Below are 20,241 nucleotides of genomic sequence, written 5' to 3'. Positions count from 1 at the left end.
GGTTAGATGACTAAGGGTAAAATGGTGTATAGTACAATTGAACTTCAGAGTTACGAACACCTCGGGAATGGAGGTTGTTCGTAACTGAAAAAAACATTATGGTTGTTCTTTCAAAAGTTTACAACTGAACATTGACTTAATACAGCTTTGAAACTTTACTATGAAGAAAAATACTGCTTTCCCTGCATTTTTTTAGTTTACATTTAGCACAGTACTGTATTTACATTTTTTGAGGGGGAGGGGGTCTCTGCTGCTGCCTGATAGCATACTTCTTGTTCCAAAGGAGGTGTGTGGTTGACTGGTCAGTTTGTAACTCTGAGGTTCTACTGTAATGTTCCCATTTGTGTTAAAACAATTTTGGGAACTTAAGAAAAACGCTGACAGTCAGCTTGAGCATGAGTTCCATATCCACATACCTCTAAGGTAGGCAAAGCCAGCTTATACCTCCACGTAAAGTTATGCATTTTCCTACATCTTTAATATTTAAAAAGTCTTGGAGAACTATTCAGTATTGCAAAAGACTGGTCCAATAGTCAGGCCAAAATGATTACATGCCTTATAATCAAGTGTACTTGAAGTATACTCAAATGTAAATTGAAGTGAGAATTATCTTGCTGTTGGTAGGCTATTTCAGGGAAAATCTTAAACTCAGTTTTAGGGCAACTATTCAGCATTTTATTATGAAAAGGTTGGTGAAGGAAAAATCTAGGAAACCATGGACAAGAAGGTATGCTGGACTTCTCTTCCCGATACCCCCGTGTTAGAAAAAAAACACACACACACACACACACACACACAAAAATCCACAACACTTGACAGTATAAAGAAGGTTAAACCTGACATGGCCCAGCGTAACAGAATCTTCCCTAGGGGCCTCGGTTCAGTTAAGCCAGTCACTCAGTGGTGGACTCAGGCTAGTTAACCAGGGAATGGTTTAATGATAAAACATAGTAGCCAAGGAAAACCAAGCAATGGTACATGAACAACATAATGGCCAACAAGGGTCAGGCTAGAGACTCTTGCCTATATGCTCGGGGTATTACTGATCGCCATATTTGGGGTCGGGAAGGAATTTTCCTCCAGGGTAGATTGGCTGAGCCTCTGGAGGTTTTTCGCCTTCCTCCGCAGCATGGGGCAGGGATCACTAGCAGGAGGGTCTCAGCCGATTGAAGTCACTAAAACACAGGACTGGGGACTTCAACAGTAGAGTACAGGGAAGGGTCTTGCGGCCTGCAGCATGCAGGGGGTCAGACCAGATGATCATAATGGTCCCTTCTGACCTTAATGTCTATGAGTCTATGAGTCTATGAGTCTAGTTCCTAGAATAGTTGTGTTCAAGCCATACAAGTTTGTCACATCTTATAAGGATTACAGATATGTCATTATTACACATTTCAAACTTGAAAGGATACATTGTAAACAAAACCGTCGGATATGTGACTGAATGAAGTCAAAGTGTTCATCTCTGTAGTCATGTTCTTTTTCCAGGACACTAATGGCATCACACTGTCAAGTTAAAAAACAGACAAACAAGCAATATTGCATGTTCAGCATCTTTTAAAAATAGCAACATTGTTACTCCTCCAGTTAACAGATGGGAAAAGAAAGAAAAAATCATCAAGACATTTAACCACCTAAATGGAACAAATTAAGGAACACATTTTTGAACCTATAGCTGACACAGGCAGTATTATAACCAGCACTAAAGCCAGGGAGTTACAACTGGCTATGGAATGGTAAGAACTGCAAGTTTTTCAGATGCAGCAAAAGACTCACTAGAGCCCTGTACAGATACAAAAGCGTGTATCCGCATCTGCAGGGCTCTACACCATGGCCAGGCTACAGCTCCAAGAGCCATTCCCTCCCCCGGGTTGGAGCTGGGTCGGGGAGAGCCACAAGGGCAGCTGTGGGGAGGCCGCACAGAGTCGCGGACCCTCCACCTGCCCTTGGCCAGGCAGGGACACAGCCAGGGGCTGCTCTCAGGCTCTGCCCTCCCCCTCTCTGCAGGCAGGTGGAGGGTTCGCTGTGGCTCCCCAGCTGTGCTCCACACTGGCCTGGCTGGGGTGGGGGGGATGACCTGTGGAGCTGCTTGGGCTCCCCGCCCAGGGCAGCTGGAGTGTCCGCCGTGGCTCCCCACAGCTGTCCACCTAGCTCTTACCATGGCCAGGCTGTGACTACGAGAGCCGCCCACCCCGGCCGGAGCTAGGTTGGGGAAAGCCGTGCTGGCAGCTGTGGGGAGCCTGGGTCCCTCCACCTGCCCTAGGCAGGGCGCCCAATCAGCCCCCAGCTTGTGTCCCTGCCCCCCCCCAGGCTCCCAGCCCAGGGCAGGTGGAGGGTCTCCAGGGTCTGCGACATGGTTCCTCACAGCTGCCTGCCCAGCTCTTACCGTCAGAGCCCTGTGCAGATACAAAATTTGTATCCGCATCTGCGCTATTCACAGAAACGGTCCACAGATACAAAGCAGATAGCCCTAGATTTGCAGGGCTCTAAGAATCACACAGCGGAGGACTGCACCTATGTTGAAATCAAAACACGGTACTCTCTGCAGTGGGTTTAGCTATTGTGGTATCAGGGCCATTAAAACACCTAGACATACAAAAATCCTATCTAGCTCTGCAACAACAACAAAAAAAAACCACACCACAAGAAACAAACAGGGTTTTGACTAAAAAGTGAAAGCACTGGCCAACTGGTGAAGTGACAGTAATAGTATGATAACAAGCTTATTCCCTCATTCCCTGGGCTAGGACACACTGAAAATACAGCTTGCTTATGTCCATGACCATTGCAGGGCCAAAAGGAAACAGATCCCAAGAGAACCATACCCAAATCTACCTTGCTAAGAACGTGGGTTACCCAACTACTTATGAAAGTTAGGGAGAAGAGATTATCAGAAGAATCCTAAAAACTGGGAAATATAATGCAGAAACACCTAAACTGCTAACCGAAGAACTCACCTCAATTTTTTTGCAATCCTCTCCATTTATAAGAGGGAGGTCAGAGTACATTAAAATATGTAAGTGGCTTCATTTTCATGTGCCAATTTTAAAATTTTAAAAAATTCAGCAAGATGGAAAAATCCTACCCAAAAGATGGAATTATATTTGTGTAATTTGTTTTAAAGAAACCCTGATCAGGTTGTAGATGTGCTGATGGTGGCATTTTCTGTAGCCTTGTCAGATTTATTCTGGAAAGCCTAGAACATCACAGAGCTGCTTCTGTTAGCAGAAGTGAGCCAAATCAGTAATTAAATAAGAATTAAACTTTTGGTCTGCACATGCATTTGCGCGCGCGCACACACACACACACACACACACACACACAAAAGTGAAAAACTGCTTGATTCATGCTCATGGTGTAGCTGTTAGTCAGTCTCAGGGGATAATAATTTTGATATAGCTCAGAATTTGTTTTTTGTTTGTTTGTTTTTTATTTGCAAAGTTTGGTTCTTCTGCTCTGTTCTACTATGCTCATTTTGCTTGATTAAATCAATCTTCAAAAGATTCACTAGAATTAGGATGATAAAGATGTTAACAAGGTATTTTTTTAATTTATAAATTGATGACCTGCCTGTGATCAAGTACTGTCGGCTGCTTTTAGTTATATCTTCCACATCTAACCTGAGGACATAAAAATAAACCAATTCCTAAAACTTTGGGAAAAATCTAAAATTTGGAACTTCCTGACTTTAGAATGCTTGATTTGCAATCCTATGCTAAGTAGCCTCAGAACATTTACATGATTTTACCCTTATTTCAACTTTCTAGATAGTAAATTGACTCTCCCCCAGAAGCGCCATTATGTTTTGAACGTATCTGAAGTAAAAGAATACAAACAACAGCACCTCATGTCTAGATATCTTTGTTTACTAGCATCAACATTCAGAAAAGTGTTAATGCATTTCAAGGGAGAAAAATGCCTATGCTCCACAAAAAGTGGCTTTTAAAAAATTCTTATCAGGGAAAAACCAAAGTATTTATAATTGAGTGCTTTCTTCAGTTTAGAAGAGCCAAATATTGCCAGCCACCCATAACCAGAAGCACACTTTTAAAGTAAAATATGCAAAAACAATTCTAAAATTTGAAACAAACCTTTGTACAAACTACTACTACTGGAATGCCTAAGTTACATGTTAGCGTATCTGCACCCAGCGGCAAAATCACACTGTCATCTTTGTCTTCCTGCATTGATGTATTTCTTCTTTGTGGAGAAACTGGAAAATCCTCTCCTGGTTCTATATATTCCTGGAAATCTCTTACCACTGAAATGAAAGAAAAATATTAACCTATAATGGCAGCCACTTATTATTTCAACAATAATTATTCCCATTGACAAAATCCACTTACTGTACACTACACAGTAAGTGTTTGTTCATGTTTAAAAAGCTCAAAAAAAGCGCATGAAATGCTACCACTAATGTTTGGCCTGTACAGTGCAGAAGAATACTAGTAAGTCTAGTATCTGATACATCCATGACTGGAAAGAAGTGTACAGCAAGACATTAAGTTTACTAAAGAATTACAAGAGCACAGTCAATACGCAGGACACTATAAATCCAACTATTGTTTAGATTCTACTGTGGAAGTGCTTAAAGGTCTCAGTCAGTTTCCCACTGCCATGGGCACTACACACCCAATGAAAAGGTAAGTTCTGCTCTTTGAGGCAGAGACTATTTAAAGTATATCATGAGACAGAGTGGATATAAGCAGATAAAGATGAATAGCAATACTGAGAATTATGATTAGCAGAAGCAGCAGTATTCACAATAGACAAGCTGCCTAGCTGTTGTGTTGTGCCAGTGAAACTAAAATCAGGAATAGTCATCCAAATTTTTACATCTCTTTACAAATGCACAATAACAAGCAACAAAAATAGAAGGGAATATACCACAGTCAGACAGTAATACATCACTAATTTCCACTACTGATAGTTATTCTATCTGTTGTCAATTGGTAAAGTGAACAACCCCCTTCACCTGAGAGACCACAACGTAATTTCATTTTATTTTGGCCACTGTAGTGTTTAACACTATACCCTGAATATTTTAACACTATAGTAGGAAGGAGTGTCACTACAGAGTTTTTCTATTATATCTGAAAGCCTAAACCAGACCATATTATTTGTGTGAATTACAAACTCTATGGATTAACAAAGTACACAGAACTTCTACTAAACTCTACTATTGAAACTCCTTTTTGTAAAGTTCACTGTGGTACAGAGAACAGGCAGAATAGTGGTAGATAAAAAGATAAGAATTGTGTGTATAGATTGAATTGAATTGAAAGGGACTCCTACAAAAAATAGGAACATGAACAAATTATAAAGGATGACTAAAATAAAATAGCGGAAGCACATAGGGACAAAATCAGAAAGGCAAAGGCACAAAATGAGTTACGCCTATCAAGGGACATAAAAGGCAACAAGATAAGGTAATATAAAATATTAGGACCAAGCAAAAGACGACGGAAAGTGTAGGTCCACTATGACGGAAAATATTAGGACCAAGCAAAAGATGACAGAAAGTGCAGGTCCTTAGCAGAGAAGGAGAGCTAATTATGGATAATATCAAGAAGGCTGAGGTGTTAAACCTATTTGGTTTCAGTCTTCACTAAAAAGGTTAACTGTGACCAGATGCTTAACACAGTATTAACAAGTAGGAAGGAACACAAGCCAGAACATAGTAAGAAGATGTTAAAGAATATTTAGGTAAGTTAGGTGTATTCAACTCAGTAGGCCCTGATGAAATTCACTCCTGGGTATTTAAGGAACTAACTAGCTAAAGCAATCTCAGAACCATTAGCTATTATCATTCAGAACTCATGGAGGACAGGTGAGGTCCCAGAAGACTGAGGAAGGGCAAACATAGTACATTAAAAAGGAGAACAAAAAGAATCCACAAGTTATAGACCAGTCAGCCTAGCTTCACAATACTTGGAAAGATACTGGAATAAATTATTAAACAATCAGTTTGTAAGCACCTAGAGAATAAGATTATAAGGAACAGCCTGCATGGATCTGTCAAGAGCCAAACATGCCAAAGCACCCTAATTTCCTTCTTCGAAGGGGTTACTGGCCTAGTGGATAATGGTAAGCAGTAGATGTGATGTATCTTGATTTTAGTAAGGCTTTTGACATAATCCCCAACAGGAACTCTCATAGGCAAACTAGGGAAATGTTGTCTAGATGAAACTACTACAAGGTGGGAGCACTACCGATTGAAAGACTATACTCAAAGTAGTTACTGGGAGGGATGTATCTCGTGGGGTCCCACATGGGTCTGTCTGGTACTATTCAATACTTGTATTAATAACTTGGTTAATGGAGTAGAGAGTAGGTTTATAAAATTTGCAGATGACACCAAGCTGGGAGGTGTTGAAACCACTTTGGAGGACAGGATTAGAATTCAAAATGACTGACAAATTGGAGAATTGGTCCTAAATCAACAAGATGAAATTCAGTGAAGACAAATGCAAAGTGCTTCACTTAGGAAAAAATATCAAATGCACAAATACAAAATGGGGGATAACTTGCTAGGCGGTTGTACCACTCAAATGGATCTGGGGTAACAGCGGATCACAATTTGAATAAAAGTCAAAAAATAAACATGATTCAGTTGCAAAAAAATGTTCAGTATCATTCTGCGATATATTAACAAGAGATTCTTATGAAAGACATAGGAGGTAACTGTCCCACTCTACTTGGCACTGGTAAAGCCTCATCTGGAATACTGTGTGCAACTTCGTGCACCACTCTTTAGGAAAGAGGTGGACAAACTGGAGAGAGTCCAGAGAAGAGCAACAAAAGTGATAAAGGGTTTAGAAAATCTGATTTATGAGAAAAGGTTAAAAAACTAGTCTTGAGAAAAGAAGACTGAAAGAAGAACCTGATAACTGATAAGTTTTCAAATATGTTCAGAGCTGTTATGAAGAGGATAGTGATCAACAATGGACATGGAGAACAGAAGGTAGGACAAGTAGCAATTGGCTTAATCTGCAGCAAAAGAGATTTAGGTTAGATGTTAGGAAAAAACAACTATAAGGATAGTTAAATATTGGAATAGGCTTCCAAGGGATGTTGTGGAATCCCTGCCATTAAAGGTTTTAAAGAAAATGTTAGACAAACACCTTTCAGGGATGGCCTATCTCAGTATGGGGGAGGCTTGGCTAGATGGTTTACTAAAGTCCTTTCCAGCTCTAGATTTTTATGATTCATTTATTGTATATCGTAAGTATTGATTACAGTGTGTTTTTCATGTAAATGAATTTCATGGACTGTAAAGGTATATAGTAGAGTACATGCATATGATAAATTACTCTGAACTTGAGAAATTATGTATGACCAGGTAATTAAAGGCTACAGTAATAAATATGATCAAAGGGACATAATGAAGGCTACATAGTAAAAGCTTACTCAATTCCTTACTTGCCATGCAAATTTTTTTTTTTTTTAAACTGATTTTCCTAGATTCTTCCCACATCCAAAATCACATAACAAAATCATCCAAAGCCCAAGATTTGGTGGTGATGGGGGACTTCAACTATCCAAATATATGTTGGGAAAATAACACAGCGGAGCACAGACTATCCAACAAATTCTTGGACTGCATTGCAGACAACTTTTTATTTCAGAAGGTTGAAAAAGCTACTGGGGGAAGCTGTTCTAGACTTGATTTTAACAAATAGGGAGGAACTCATTGAGAATTTGAAAGTAGAAGGCAGCTTAGGTGAAAGTGATCATGAAATCATAGAGTTTGCAATTCTAAGGAAGGGTAGAAGGGAGTACAGCAAAATAGAGACAATGGATTTCAGGAAGGCAGATTTTGGTAAGCCAGACAGCTGATAGGTAAGGTCCCATGGAAATCAAGACTGAGGGGAAAAACAACTGAGGAGAGTTGGCAGTTTTTCAAAAGGACACTATTAAGGGCTCAAAAGCAAGCTATTCCGCTGGTTAGGAAAGATAGAAAATGTGGCAAAAGACCACCTTGGCTTAACCACGAGATCTTGCATGATCTAAAAAATAAAAAGGAGTCATAAAAAATGGAAACTAGGACAGATTACAAAGGAGGAATATAGGCAAACAACACAGGAATACAGGGGCAAGATTAGAAAGGCAAAGGCACAAAATGAGCTCAAACTAGCTATAGGAATAAAGGGAAACAAGAAGACTTTTTATCAATACATTAGAAGCAAGAGGAAGACCAAAGACAGGGTAGGCCCACTGCTCAGTGAAGAGGGAAAAACAGTAAAGGAAACTTGGAAATGTCAGAGATGCTTAATGACTTCTTTGTTTCGGTCTTCACCGAGAAGTCTGAAGGAATACCTAACATAGTGAATGCTAACGGGAAGGGGGTAGGTTTAGAAGTTAAAATAAAAAAAGAACAAGTTAAAAATCACTTAGAAAAGTTAGATGCCTGCAAGTCATCAGGGCCTGATGAAATGCATCCTAGAATACTCAAGGAGCTAATAGAGGAGGTATCTGAGCCTCTAGCTATTATCTTTGGAAAATCATGGGAGACGGGAGAGATTCCAGAAGACTGGAAAAGGGCAAATATAGTGCCCATCTGTAAAAAGGGAAATAAAAACAACCCAGGAAACTATAGACCAGTTAGTTTAACTTCTGTGCCAGGGAAGATAATGGAGCAAGTAAATAAGGAAATCATCTGCAAACACTTGGAAGGTGGTAAGGTGATAGGGAATAGGCAGCATGGATTTGTAAAGAACAAATCGTGTCAAACCAATCTGATAGCTTTCTTCGATAGGATAACAAGTCTCGTGGATAAGGGAGAAGCTGTGAATGTGGTATACCTAGACTTTAGTAAGGCATTTGATACAGTCTTGCATGATATTCTTATCGATAAACTAGGCAAATACAATTTAGATGGGGCTACTATAAGGTGGGTGCATAACTGGCTGGATAACCATACTCAGAGAGTTGTTATTAATGGTTCCCAACCCTGCTGGAAAGGCATAACAAGTGGGGTTGCGCAGGGGTCAGTTTTGGGACTGGCTCTGTTCAATATCTTCATTAAGACTTGGATATTGGCATAGAAAGTACGCTTATTAAGTTTGCGGATGATACCAAACTGGGAGGGATTTCAACTGCTTTGGAGGACACTGTCATAATTCAAAATGATCTGGACAAATTGGAGAAATGGTCTGAGGTAAACAGGATGAAGTTTAACAAAGACAAATGCAAAGTGCTCCACTTAGGAAGAAAAAATCAGTTTCACACATACAGAATGGGAAGAGACTGTCTAGGAAGGAGTATGGCAGAAAGGGATCTAGGGGTTATAGTGGACCACAAGCTAAATATGAGTCAACAGTGTGATGCTGTTGCAAAAAAAGCAAACATGATTCTGGGATGTATTAACAGGTGTGTTGTGAGCAAGACACGAGAAGTCATTCTTCCGCTCTACTCTGCTCTGGTTAGGCCTCAGCTGGAGCTGGGCACCGCATTTCAAGAAAGATGTGGAAAAATTGGAGAGGGTCCAGAGAAGAGCAACAAGAATGATTAAAGGTCTTGAGAACATGACCTATGAAGGAAGGCTGAAAGAATTGGGTTTGTTTAGTTTGGAAAAAAGAGTAGACTGAGAGGCAACATGATAGCAGTTTTCAGATATCTAAAAGGGTGTCATAAGGAGGAGGGAGAAAACCTGTTCACCTTAGCCTTTAAGGATAGAACAAGAAGCAATGGGCTTAAACTGCAGCAAGGAAGGTTTAGGTTGGACATTAGGAAAAAGTTCCTAACTGTCAGGGTGGTTAAACACTGGAATAAATTGCCTAGGGAGGCTGTGGAATCTCCATCTCTGGAGATATTTAAGAGTAGGTTAGATAAATGTCTATTAGGGATGGTCTAGACGGTATTTGGTCCTGCCATGAGGGCAGGGGACTGGACTCGATGACCTCGCAAGGTCCCTTCCAGTCCTAGAATCTATGAATGAATCTATGAATCCCAATTCCATCATTTGGAGCTATTTAGGTGGACACTACCAAAATGCCTTGTCCCACACACTTTTCATGTTCACAGGAGGGAGAACCTCTCCTGCAAACACAGGTGCTGTGGAGAGCCTGCTTTCACACTTCGTAAGACCACCAGAGTAAAGTCCCTCCTCCAGAAGAGCTTGAGAGCTCCATAAGGCTCCTACTCCAGCTATAGACCTGCTAGATGGAGTCTTGCTCATCTGCAGTCCTACATTCCTTGGCAGGTCTGAGCTATGGAGACTCTAGACAGGCCCGTATGGAAGCGGGGCATGGGTGCCATTGAAACAAACCAGGATTTGCATGGAAAAGTACTATGACCCAAGCACAATATATATTTTTTATAAACAGGAACTTGCTGGAGCTTTACACCATTGTACTTCGAGCCCAGCATGTAACTTTTTTCTACGTGAAAGCATTTCAAGGGCTCCTTGGCCTCCCAAGCCTCATCTCCAAAATGAGCTAGCTTTTCTCCTACTCTCTCCTGTGGCCTTTGAGAGCTGCTCTGCTGTGAAGTTCTTAGGGTATATCTTCATGCAAAGTCTCCTACTCAAGTCTTGCCCCAAACAATCCTCCTGTCTATATAAAATCCTCTCACTCAAATATGGTGGTTCTTTCAACCTAGGTTAGCTGGCTCATCTGGGAATATACGCTAACATCCAAGTGAGGTTTTCACTTGAGCTGATAACCCACCCATTTTGCAATGAGGATGCAACCTAATCACTCAAGTGCTGATAATCCTCAAATGCCCACCCACAATTCACTCTGTGTCCCCAGAAGTTACAGGCAAGTTCTCCCAGGGAAAGAATCAGCATAGTTCAACTTACTGCAGCACAATGGGATGGGCCCTAGAAGTCCTAGCAATACACATGCATGAATGCAGCACCAGTGAGGAGAGTAATTTGAATATGGCTTTTCAGTGTTGTTGCTCACACCTGAGTTAGGCTGACCCAGGTGCTAATCACCCAAGTTAGCACTGCAGAGAAGACATACACTTAGGCCTTAGCTACACTTGCAAGTTACAGTGCTGTAAAGCCTCCCCCAGCACTGTAACTCACTCCCCGTCCACACTGGAAGGGCACTTACAGCGCTGTATCTCCCTGGGTACACCGCTGCAGGTACTCCAAATCTCAGAGGAATAACAGCTGCAGTGGAGTGGCTACGACTCACGAGTGTGAGTGTAAACGCTTGCAGCGCTGTACTAATCACCTTGCCAAGTGGCCAATTCTCTCCATTGTTTTGACTGGCTGCAGGAATGCGGAAGTGCCAGTTTCAAAGCTCGTACCACAGAGAAAAGCAAACAGTTTGCAGCTTGCTTTGAGTGAGTAAATGAATGAGCAGGGGGCCGGGAGTTCGGAACTTGCAAAATAGAGGCTCACATGCTCCAAAAAGCACTCTCTCTCCCCCCACACTCCCTATCACAATCCACCCCACCCCCCGTTTTGAAAAGCACGTTGCAGCCACATGAATGCTGGGATAGCTGCCCATAATGCACCGCTCCCAACACAGTTGCAAATGTGGCCACACCACTGCGCTGGCAGCTGTCAGTGTGGACAGACTGCAGCGCTTTTCCCTACTCAGCTGTACGAAGACAGGTTTACCTCACAGCGCTGTACAGTTGCAAGTGTAGCCAAGGCCTTAGGCTACACCTGTACAGCAATTAAACATCCACAGCTGGCCTGGGTCAGCTGACTTGGGCTGGGGGGTGGGGGGGAGAAGAGAGTTTCAGCTGCAGGACTGAAAAATTGATGTGTAGATGTTTGGGCTCAGGCTGGAACCCAAGCTGTGGGATCCCGGTGGGGGGCGGGGGGGGGGGGGAAGGTCCCAGAGTCCAGGCACCAGCCCAAGCCCAAATGTCTACATAGCCATTTTTAAGCCCCACAGCCCAAGCCCCGCAAGCCTGAGTCAGCCAACCTGGGCAAGCTGCAGGTCTTTTATCCCAATGTAGATGTACTCTTAGAATGTTCAGCAATGGAACCAATGGCTGCAGAAGAAGAGCTCATTTCCTGTTCCTCTAGCACAGTGATTCTCAAACTTTTGTACTGGTGACCCCTTTTTACATAACAAGTCTCCAAGTGTGACCACTTTTTAATATATTTAACACTATTATAAATGCTGGTGGCAAAGTGGGGTTTGGGGTGGAGGCTGACAGCTCACGACCCCCCCACATAATAACCTCAGGACCTCCTGAGGGATCCCGACCCCCAGTTTGAGAACCCCTGCTCTAGCAGAACCTTCGGAGGGCCACAAGAGCCCTCTCTCAACCCTTTACAACTTTTGCATGGATGGAGGGTAGGGCTTCTATAGGATATGCTTAGGTTAGTCTGTGGCCAGGGCTTATTTGTTCACTTTTTGCTTTGCGGCTACAGTTAGTCATGTATGTATATATGTATGACAGTCCTCCTTCACTGCACATTATGAATTGTGCAAGAAAGTTTTCTTGAAAGCTTCACGTTGTGCATCTGTATTTCAAACTAGTAATATCTCTGAATCTAAACCAAGTTTCACTGGAAGATTCAAAGATATTTCTGAGCTAAATTCCTACTCCACATTTTTAATATAATGGGAAAGTCTTCCCCATTTCCCCCCCCCCCCCACCACACACACACACACTAAAAATTGGCCCCAGCTGCAGCTCTGCTCCCACTCCCAGCCTTGGCCCCTGGCTGCAACTCTGTTCCGGTCCCTGTCCCCAGCCTCAGCCCCATACCCACCTCCAGCTGTGGTACCCTTACTGCTGTCCTGGCCTTGGCTCGGGGGGGGGGGGGGGGGGGGGCACAGATGGGGCAGAGGGGTTGCAATCCTCAAAAGTTTGGGGACCACTGCTCTACATTTCCAATTGCTCATAGTTCTCAGGCACGTCAAGAAATGAAATTTTCCACTGTCTTATTCAATTTAAAGATTTATTTATTTATTTAAAAAGAACATAAGTACAACTAGTTCATCCATCTGAATAGGAAAGTAGGGTAAATGCTTTCCTCATATGTTCTATCTTTGTAATTCACATTTCAAGCTTCAGTCATCTACATCTGAGGACTATAAAACAAAGCCAACGAGGAAGGAAAAATAACTTAAGAAAATTGGTTCAATATTTTTAAGACTATGAGTGCTAAAATAACCACTGAGCACATGAACTTTAGGAATTATTTTTTAACTAGTATTTTATGACACCCTTACCTTATAATGATTTAGAACATGTTGCCCTAGTTAAAGGCTGCCCCAACATTGTCCTTTTCTTAAAGCAGAAAAAAACAAAATCAAACACAAAAACTAATGCCATTGGAATTAAGAAATCAAGTACACAAGTCAGGAAAATCTAAAGTTCAAAGTTTTTAAACACAATGCTGACAGGGTCTCTCCCCCTTCACCCCCCCGCCGTTAAATGAAAATCTAATTACTTCCCTAACTTGTGTACTTTATTTCTCTTTCTGAATGTAAAATGATACATCACTAAATACAAAAACCCAGACGTGAGAAGAACTAGTTAGGCCATATCTGGAAATCAAAACCATCATTTTTGATATAGTAAAAGATGATAATTGATGTGTAAATACTACTTCCCCTAATTTAGTGCAACTTCCAAGCTCAGTTAGTTACATTGAGTCATTATCTTCAGGATAGGGCTGCTTGTTCTAACGGGCTAAATCAGTAGTAAATAGTTTTGAAGAAAACAAAGGCTAGATACTAAAAAGGTAATCAAGCAAACACAAGAACCAGATGTGCTCAATAAAGAGACAAGCACTAAAGAAAGCAGGCAAAATTTATTTTTCAGATGGAACACTTTATAGCTTTTCAGTGACATTCATCAAGTAAGGGACACAATTAGGTAACCAGAGGCAAAGACTCCAGCATTATTTTACTTGAGGCAGAGACATTGCCTCCATAAGGCTTCCAACCCAAAGAATAAAACCAGATCCTGGAGCAGGTTTTGGGCTCCCCTATAACAATCAGAGCCACTAAGCCAGTCCTTTAAGAAAATCCTTGAAGGAATGATTGAATGTGACTCTCAAATGATAATTCATCCTTATATAAAACCCTGTAGAAGGGTTCGGCCCTCTCTGGGGCGGCGGGGAACCAGACCGCCTCGCTACGTCCATCGGGTTATTTCGGGGGAACTAGCCTGGCCACGGGGTTTCATGCCGCGGCAATGGTAGAGACCAACAAACAGCTCTATTCCGCAGACCCAGGCCCTGGGTCAGGGCGGGGCAATAGAGAGTCTATGGCTCAGGCCCTTACGCAGGGGCTAAGCAAACAAATGAGTTCAGGAGGCCTAGTCCCTGGCTTCGAAGGGCCTGGGGAAAAGGGGGGACTGCCACGTTGGGTGGCAGGTGGGACGCAGGCCCACCCACTCCACTGCGTCCCAGCCCGGGGCCCTAACAGCGGCAGATGGCCTGCTGCTATGTCAGTGGAGATCATGGCCACAACACACTGACATTAGCTCTGGGTGTGCTGCAGCCAGACTAGGGTCGGCTGCCCCCGGGCTACTTCCTACCTCCCCCTCTAGAGGTACCTGCGTCTGGACGGTGTCCTCCACAGAATCAAACACCATGGGCTCTTCAGGGTACTCAGCGAGAGGTAGGCTTGGCAGCTCCTCTGGGTAGCTTGCCACAGGTAGGCTTAACAGCTTCCCCGGGGTCTAGTCAGCATCAGGCCTCGGCTGGTCTGGCCAGTCCTCGGATCGGTCGCAGACTGCAGGAGTCTCCCCACCGGGAGCTAGGCCACAGGTGTCTGGCTTCTCCGGCGGTTGGGCCTCTAGTGAGCTCTGTGGTTGGGCTTTTGTACTTCCTGTCCTGCGCCCTGACCTCTGGGGGGGCGGGCGCAAGCTCCATTGGCTCCACCCACTTTGGTGTCCGCAGGGGCTCGTCCCTCTCCGGGGCGGCGGGGAACCAGACCGCCTCGCTACAAGCCCCAATAGATATTTATCCAAACACATAAACGAGCAGTCCGTCTTAACATTTAACTTAAGGTTTCAATTCCAGAACTGTGTCAACTATTGCAGTACTGTACACTTTAGCAAAGCACAGTTCTACCTAAAAAGGACGATCTGGCTGTTAGGGCCCTAGCCTAGGATTCAGAGATTTGGGTTCAAATCTCTGCTCTGCCACAGACTTCCTGTACCACTGTGAGCATGTCACTTAGGCCCAGATTTTTAAATGTATTTAGGCACTGCTCCACCTGGTGTTGCTACACCTAACTGACTTAGCAGCTGATCTCACTAGCACTAGTGCTATTGATGGTGCAAAATTTAATGCAGACAGGGCTCAGGCATTTTTACTACGTCACAAAAGCCTGAACAGAGGCACATTGGTTCAAAATTCTCCAGTGTAGACAATGTCTTTGAGCAAATACAATTAGTACTACCCAAGCGATGAAGGCGGAAACAGTGCCTATGTGCTGCCTTTTAGAGCCCAATGCCTTATATCTACCTAGCTGTGCAGTCGAACAGAACTGCAAGACAAAATCTTTGAAGAGCAAGGCTTTTAGAAGTTACAACTTTTATGCTAATTCAAAGTTTTTCTAAACAGAGAAATATTACTTGTGCATTGAAGGTACTTTAACAGAACAGTTTAGATAACCTAACTCAAGATAGTTACTGAGTTTCCAAAGAATAAAAACAGTCTGCATCAGAAGTTAAATAGATCAAAAAAGCATTAAGTATATTTAATTTCAACTGTTTCTATTTTTTAAAATACTCACACTTTTGTTCCATTTCTTTCATTTCTTCAGGAGGAATTTTTAATTTGTCAATATGCTCTCTTACAACACTTGCCCACTTTTGTAAGGAATCCAATGCAGTCCAAGGCCTAGACATGTCTACGACCAGCATAACCAGAGTGTCCTTTAGAGAGTTAGCCTCCATTGCAAATTTAAGGAGACCTTTATGATACAGGTCACCATCCAAAATCCACACATTACATCTTGTTTGATCTGTAATAAAAAGTAGAAAATACAGATTTTAGTTTATGTCTTGTAAGTTATGCTTTTAAAATGTAGTCTATAGGATCATGGTTAGTATATTAGGGCTGGTCCACATTAACTCCCCACTTCGAACTAAGATATGCAACTTCAGCTACGTGAATAATGTAGCTGAAGTCGAAGTATGTTAGTTCGAACTTACCGCGGGTCCAGACGCGGCAGGCAGGCTTCCCCATTGACTCCGTGTACTCCTCTCGCGGAGCAGGAGTACCGGCGTCGACGGCAAGCACTTCCGGGATCAATCCCAGAAGATCGATTGCTTACCGCCAGACCCGGAGGTAAGTATAGACGTACCCTTAGAATTGTGTTGACAGTTCTACTAATATCAGATTTCTTAGCTCCTGGTCTCCATGAGATGGTATGGCCTGCTGAGGTGAGTCAGGGGTGGAAGTGGCACTCCCTCTCTGGACCCCGCCATGCAGAGGTGGCTCGAGACCTGCTGGCCCCTGCCCTGCCCCTAAATAGAAGTCAAACTATGCCTATGCCCAAGGCCCTGCCCCAAGGCTGCTCCTACCCCCGCTGGGCCCTGGAGTTTTTATACCATGTTGAGTTGGGCCTCAGAGGGAAGAAGGTTGAGAACCCGTGATCTACAATCCACCCATCAGCCTCTCCCACTGATTTTTACTCTTGGATCTCTCCTCTCCTCACAATCTTCCACACTCATCTTCTGTGACTTCAGCTTCCATGATGATGACCCAACTCAACCCTTTAACTGCACATTTCCTTGATCTTACCTCTTCATTCAAACTGCAGCCCTGATTCAATGCTCCCACTCATCAAAAATGACATTTCACTGGACCTTGTCTTCACCAAGGACTGCTTTCTATTCTCTGTTACCAAATTCCCCCCATCTCCTACCTTTTTTCAGCACTGTCCATCAGCCACCCCAATCCCACTACCTGTGACCTCCATTCCATCAGTGTTGATGACTTTTTCATCTGCTCCCAGCCTCCTCTTCCCTTTTTTCCATTAATATAGTTGTTTATTCTCTCCATGCTTCCACCCTTAACTTTTTCCCCCCTCTCCTATTGCAAGGTCTGCCCTGCCAACCCCTCTGGATCACCCACAACATTTGCTTCCTCTGCTCCTGCTCTTGCTATGCAGAGCATCTCTGGAGGGAGTCCCAGGACCAGTCTGACTATATCCACTATGAATTTCTCTTCCTTCCTGCCATCTTTCTAGCTAAAACAGCTCTACTTTAACTTAACTGAATCCCATGCCCACAATCCCAGCTGCCTTTCTGCCACCTTTGACTTATTCCTCAAAACCTCTCCCTCCTCTAATTCTCTCTCTGCACAGAATCTCGTCAATTTCTTCCAAGAGAAAGTTAACAAAACGTGTGACCTTTCCTCCCCTCGGCATGTCTTCCCTTCCCCTCCTACAATGCTCCTCCTCCATCTCTCCTCTAAACCATCCACTTCCCCCAGTGACCCCATCCCACCCCCTCACGACAACTCACATCCCCACCTTAACCTCTTTATCTCCTCCGGCTCTTTCCCCTCACAATACAAGCATGTGTAAGTCTCTCTCATCTTTAAAAAGCCACCATTGACCCCATTTGTCTCTCCAATTACTGCCCTATCTTCATTTCATCTCTAAATTAATTGAATACACGGTCTACAATGGCTGTCGGTAGTTCCTCTCCACTAATCCATCCTAAACCCACTCCAATCCTGCTTCTTGCATTGAAACAGTCCATCAAAATCTATAAAAACCTCTTCCTCAAAGCTCAGAACCAGGACTCCATTCTTCTCCTCCTTGACCTCTAATCCACCTTTGATGCTACCAACCATGCACTTTCTGAAATCTTGTCCTCTGGCTTCCATGCTGTCCTCTTCTGGTTCTCTTTCCACCACTCTAATCACTCCTTCAGTATGTCCTTTGAAGACCCTCCTCAACCCTCCTCCAAATTTCTAGGGAGATTCCACAAGGCTCTGACCATGGGTCCCTGTCTCTTCTTCCTCAACACTTTATCCCTGAGTAATCGCGTCCACAAACACAAATGTAACTATTCTCTCTATGCTGATGACTCTCAGATCTTCTTCTCTACTCCAGACTTGTCTCCTTCTTACAAACTAAAATCTCAGCCTTTCTTACAGCTCTTCAGGGATGTCTAGCTATGAGCTCAAACTCTATGGCTAAAACAGACTATTATTCATTCCCCCCCGCCCCCACACCCCTCTTTTCTCAATCACTGTAAACATCACCTGCCTGTCACTCAGGACTGTAACCTGGGTGTAATCTTCGACTCAGACCTCGCTCTATCCTCATTTCCAGGCTACTCCTAAATTTTGCAATTTCTTTCTGCATAACATCTGGGGGATATGGCCTTTTCTATCCATCCAGGCTCTCATCTCACACCTCAATTACTGTAATATCCTTCTCTCTGAAATTGACAAATGCAATCTTTCTCCACTCATCCATGCAGACTGCTGCTGCAAAAATAATTTTCCTACGCCATCGTTTTGACCACATCACTCCTTTCCATCCCTCCACTGGCTCCCCCTACTAATGCATTAAACACAAGCTACCTGTGTTCACTTTCTTGGCTCTTCACATCCTATCCCCACCCTACTCTCATTCACTACTGAAATGTCACTTCCTGCCTCCTATCCCCATGATGCCAACCTACATCGCCCACTTGTTTGAAAATTCCAAACAAGTACCTTCTTGTTTTGTTCCAGGCTGCCCCTCATGCTTGGGAGGGGCTCCCCATAAAGATCCACAAATCTACCTCAGTTTCCCACATCAAATATCTCCTTAAAACTATCTTCTGCTATGAGGTCTACAAAATACTGGACAACTATGCTACCGATGTGCTGAGACTACTCTCTACCATGCTGACCAATATTATCTCGTTGTTTCCTCACACTTTCCTGTTGGTCTGTTGTCTCGTCATATACTGTAAGCTCTTTGGAGCAAAGACCATCTTTTTATTCTCTCTTTGTATAGCACCTAGCTTAATGGGTTCCTAGGGGCTATAGTAATACAAATAATAAGTATTCTAAAGACACAACACCATTCTATTCTTGACAGTCTAAACAGAGGGTACCTATCATGATGGTTTCTGTTATGCAGATACCTGTTTATTGGGAATTGGACACACATTTCGCATAAACCAAACTGCCACTTGAAGGTAAGTGTTACTAAAGGCTTGGGCTAAATTTGAGCAAGTGACCTAGGAAATTAAAAACTCCATATCCCACTATTAGCCTGTAAGCCATCCAGTTTAGAATTAAAATCTTCTCACTGCTGAGGATACACAACTGATACTTACCATCTCTATCTTCATCATGCACATTTAAGTACAAGTATTCCATTCCTCTTCCTTTCTTGTACTCCTCTATTCCTTGAAGTTTGCCTATTAAGCTAGTTTTTCCTGCACCATCTTCCCCTAGAAAAAGACAAAAGTTAATATAGATCAAATCTCTGAGTAAATAATGTTACCTACTTACAACTTCTTTTGGGGCAAATATCAGGTAACAATGGGAGTCACTCAGCTAGAACTCATGCAATCTGAAAACATAGGTGTTCGATTTATTCCAAACATATGCATCAGCCCCAACATAACAAATACTAATCATGTCTATTTATAATATTAATATATTTACCACCATTGTAATTTTTCTACTGTAGTATTTTTAATGTTCCTCTTATTTCCTAGCTTAATTAACATTTTCAGAGCATTGCACAATCGCTAATTATTTTTAAGTTAAATTTTGACATTCAATATGGTTTAAGTCCACAAAAGCCTAGATTTCAATTCAATCCATCAGAATGCACAGAATTATTTTTCCAATATGAACATGATAACAGATAGTAAGTATATTATTCAAATATCTTACAAATACTATAAAGTCAACTGAAAAGTGCAGTAGTCTAAATCTTAATGTTTTGTACAATCTTTTTAAAAGCAGTTAAATGCAATGTCTTCAGATGAGAACTGGGAAAGGAAGAAATGAACAATGTTTTTCTGCAGCAAATTAACTTTCCCAAAAGTATTTCCCTGGCTGCCACTACCACAGACTTCAGGTCAGCCCTCCATCAGGGTGGTAAGCAATAATTACAAGGGCAGATTAAAAGGTGATGTGTGTGAAGAGGGGTGTCACAGTTTCCTTCTCTTTCCTTTAAAAAAAGGTTTCTAGCCCTTACGGTTGCAGATATCACATCAAAAACATAAACTAAGTGATGCCTATCTAAATACACATGCAGTTTGAAACAGCTCTAAAGAAGTGCTAACTATCCAGGGCCGGCTCTGGCTTTTTTGCCGCCCCAGGCAAAAAAGCCT

At 42.7% G+C, this 20,241-nt stretch overlaps 1 protein-coding gene across 1 annotated transcript in view; it reads right to left on the bottom strand.

Moving 5' to 3' along the window:
- The window catches only part of DYNC1LI1 (dynein cytoplasmic 1 light intermediate chain 1), a 58,210-nt gene that overhangs the window by 18,508 nt on the left and 19,461 nt on the right, over positions 1 to 20,241 (bottom strand). The window contains exons 3-6 of the mRNA XM_054019843.1: positions 19,231 to 19,347; positions 15,675 to 15,905; positions 4,092 to 4,261; positions 1,413 to 1,506 (exon numbers count right to left, since the gene is read on the bottom strand). Of these exons, the coding sequence (XP_053875818.1) occupies positions 1,413 to 1,506; positions 4,092 to 4,261; positions 15,675 to 15,905; positions 19,231 to 19,347 (612 nt within the window). The remainder of the gene's footprint in view (positions 1 to 1,412; positions 1,507 to 4,091; positions 4,262 to 15,674; positions 15,906 to 19,230; positions 19,348 to 20,241) is intronic.

Source organism: Malaclemys terrapin, chromosome 2, assembly GCF_027887155.1.
Source record: "Malaclemys terrapin pileata isolate rMalTer1 chromosome 2, rMalTer1.hap1, whole genome shotgun sequence".
In the NCBI taxonomy this organism is placed as follows: Eukaryota; Metazoa; Chordata; order Testudines; family Emydidae; genus Malaclemys; species Malaclemys terrapin.
Note: the sequence above shows the minus strand (reverse complement) of the source record. Positions and strands in the feature narration are given on the sequence as shown.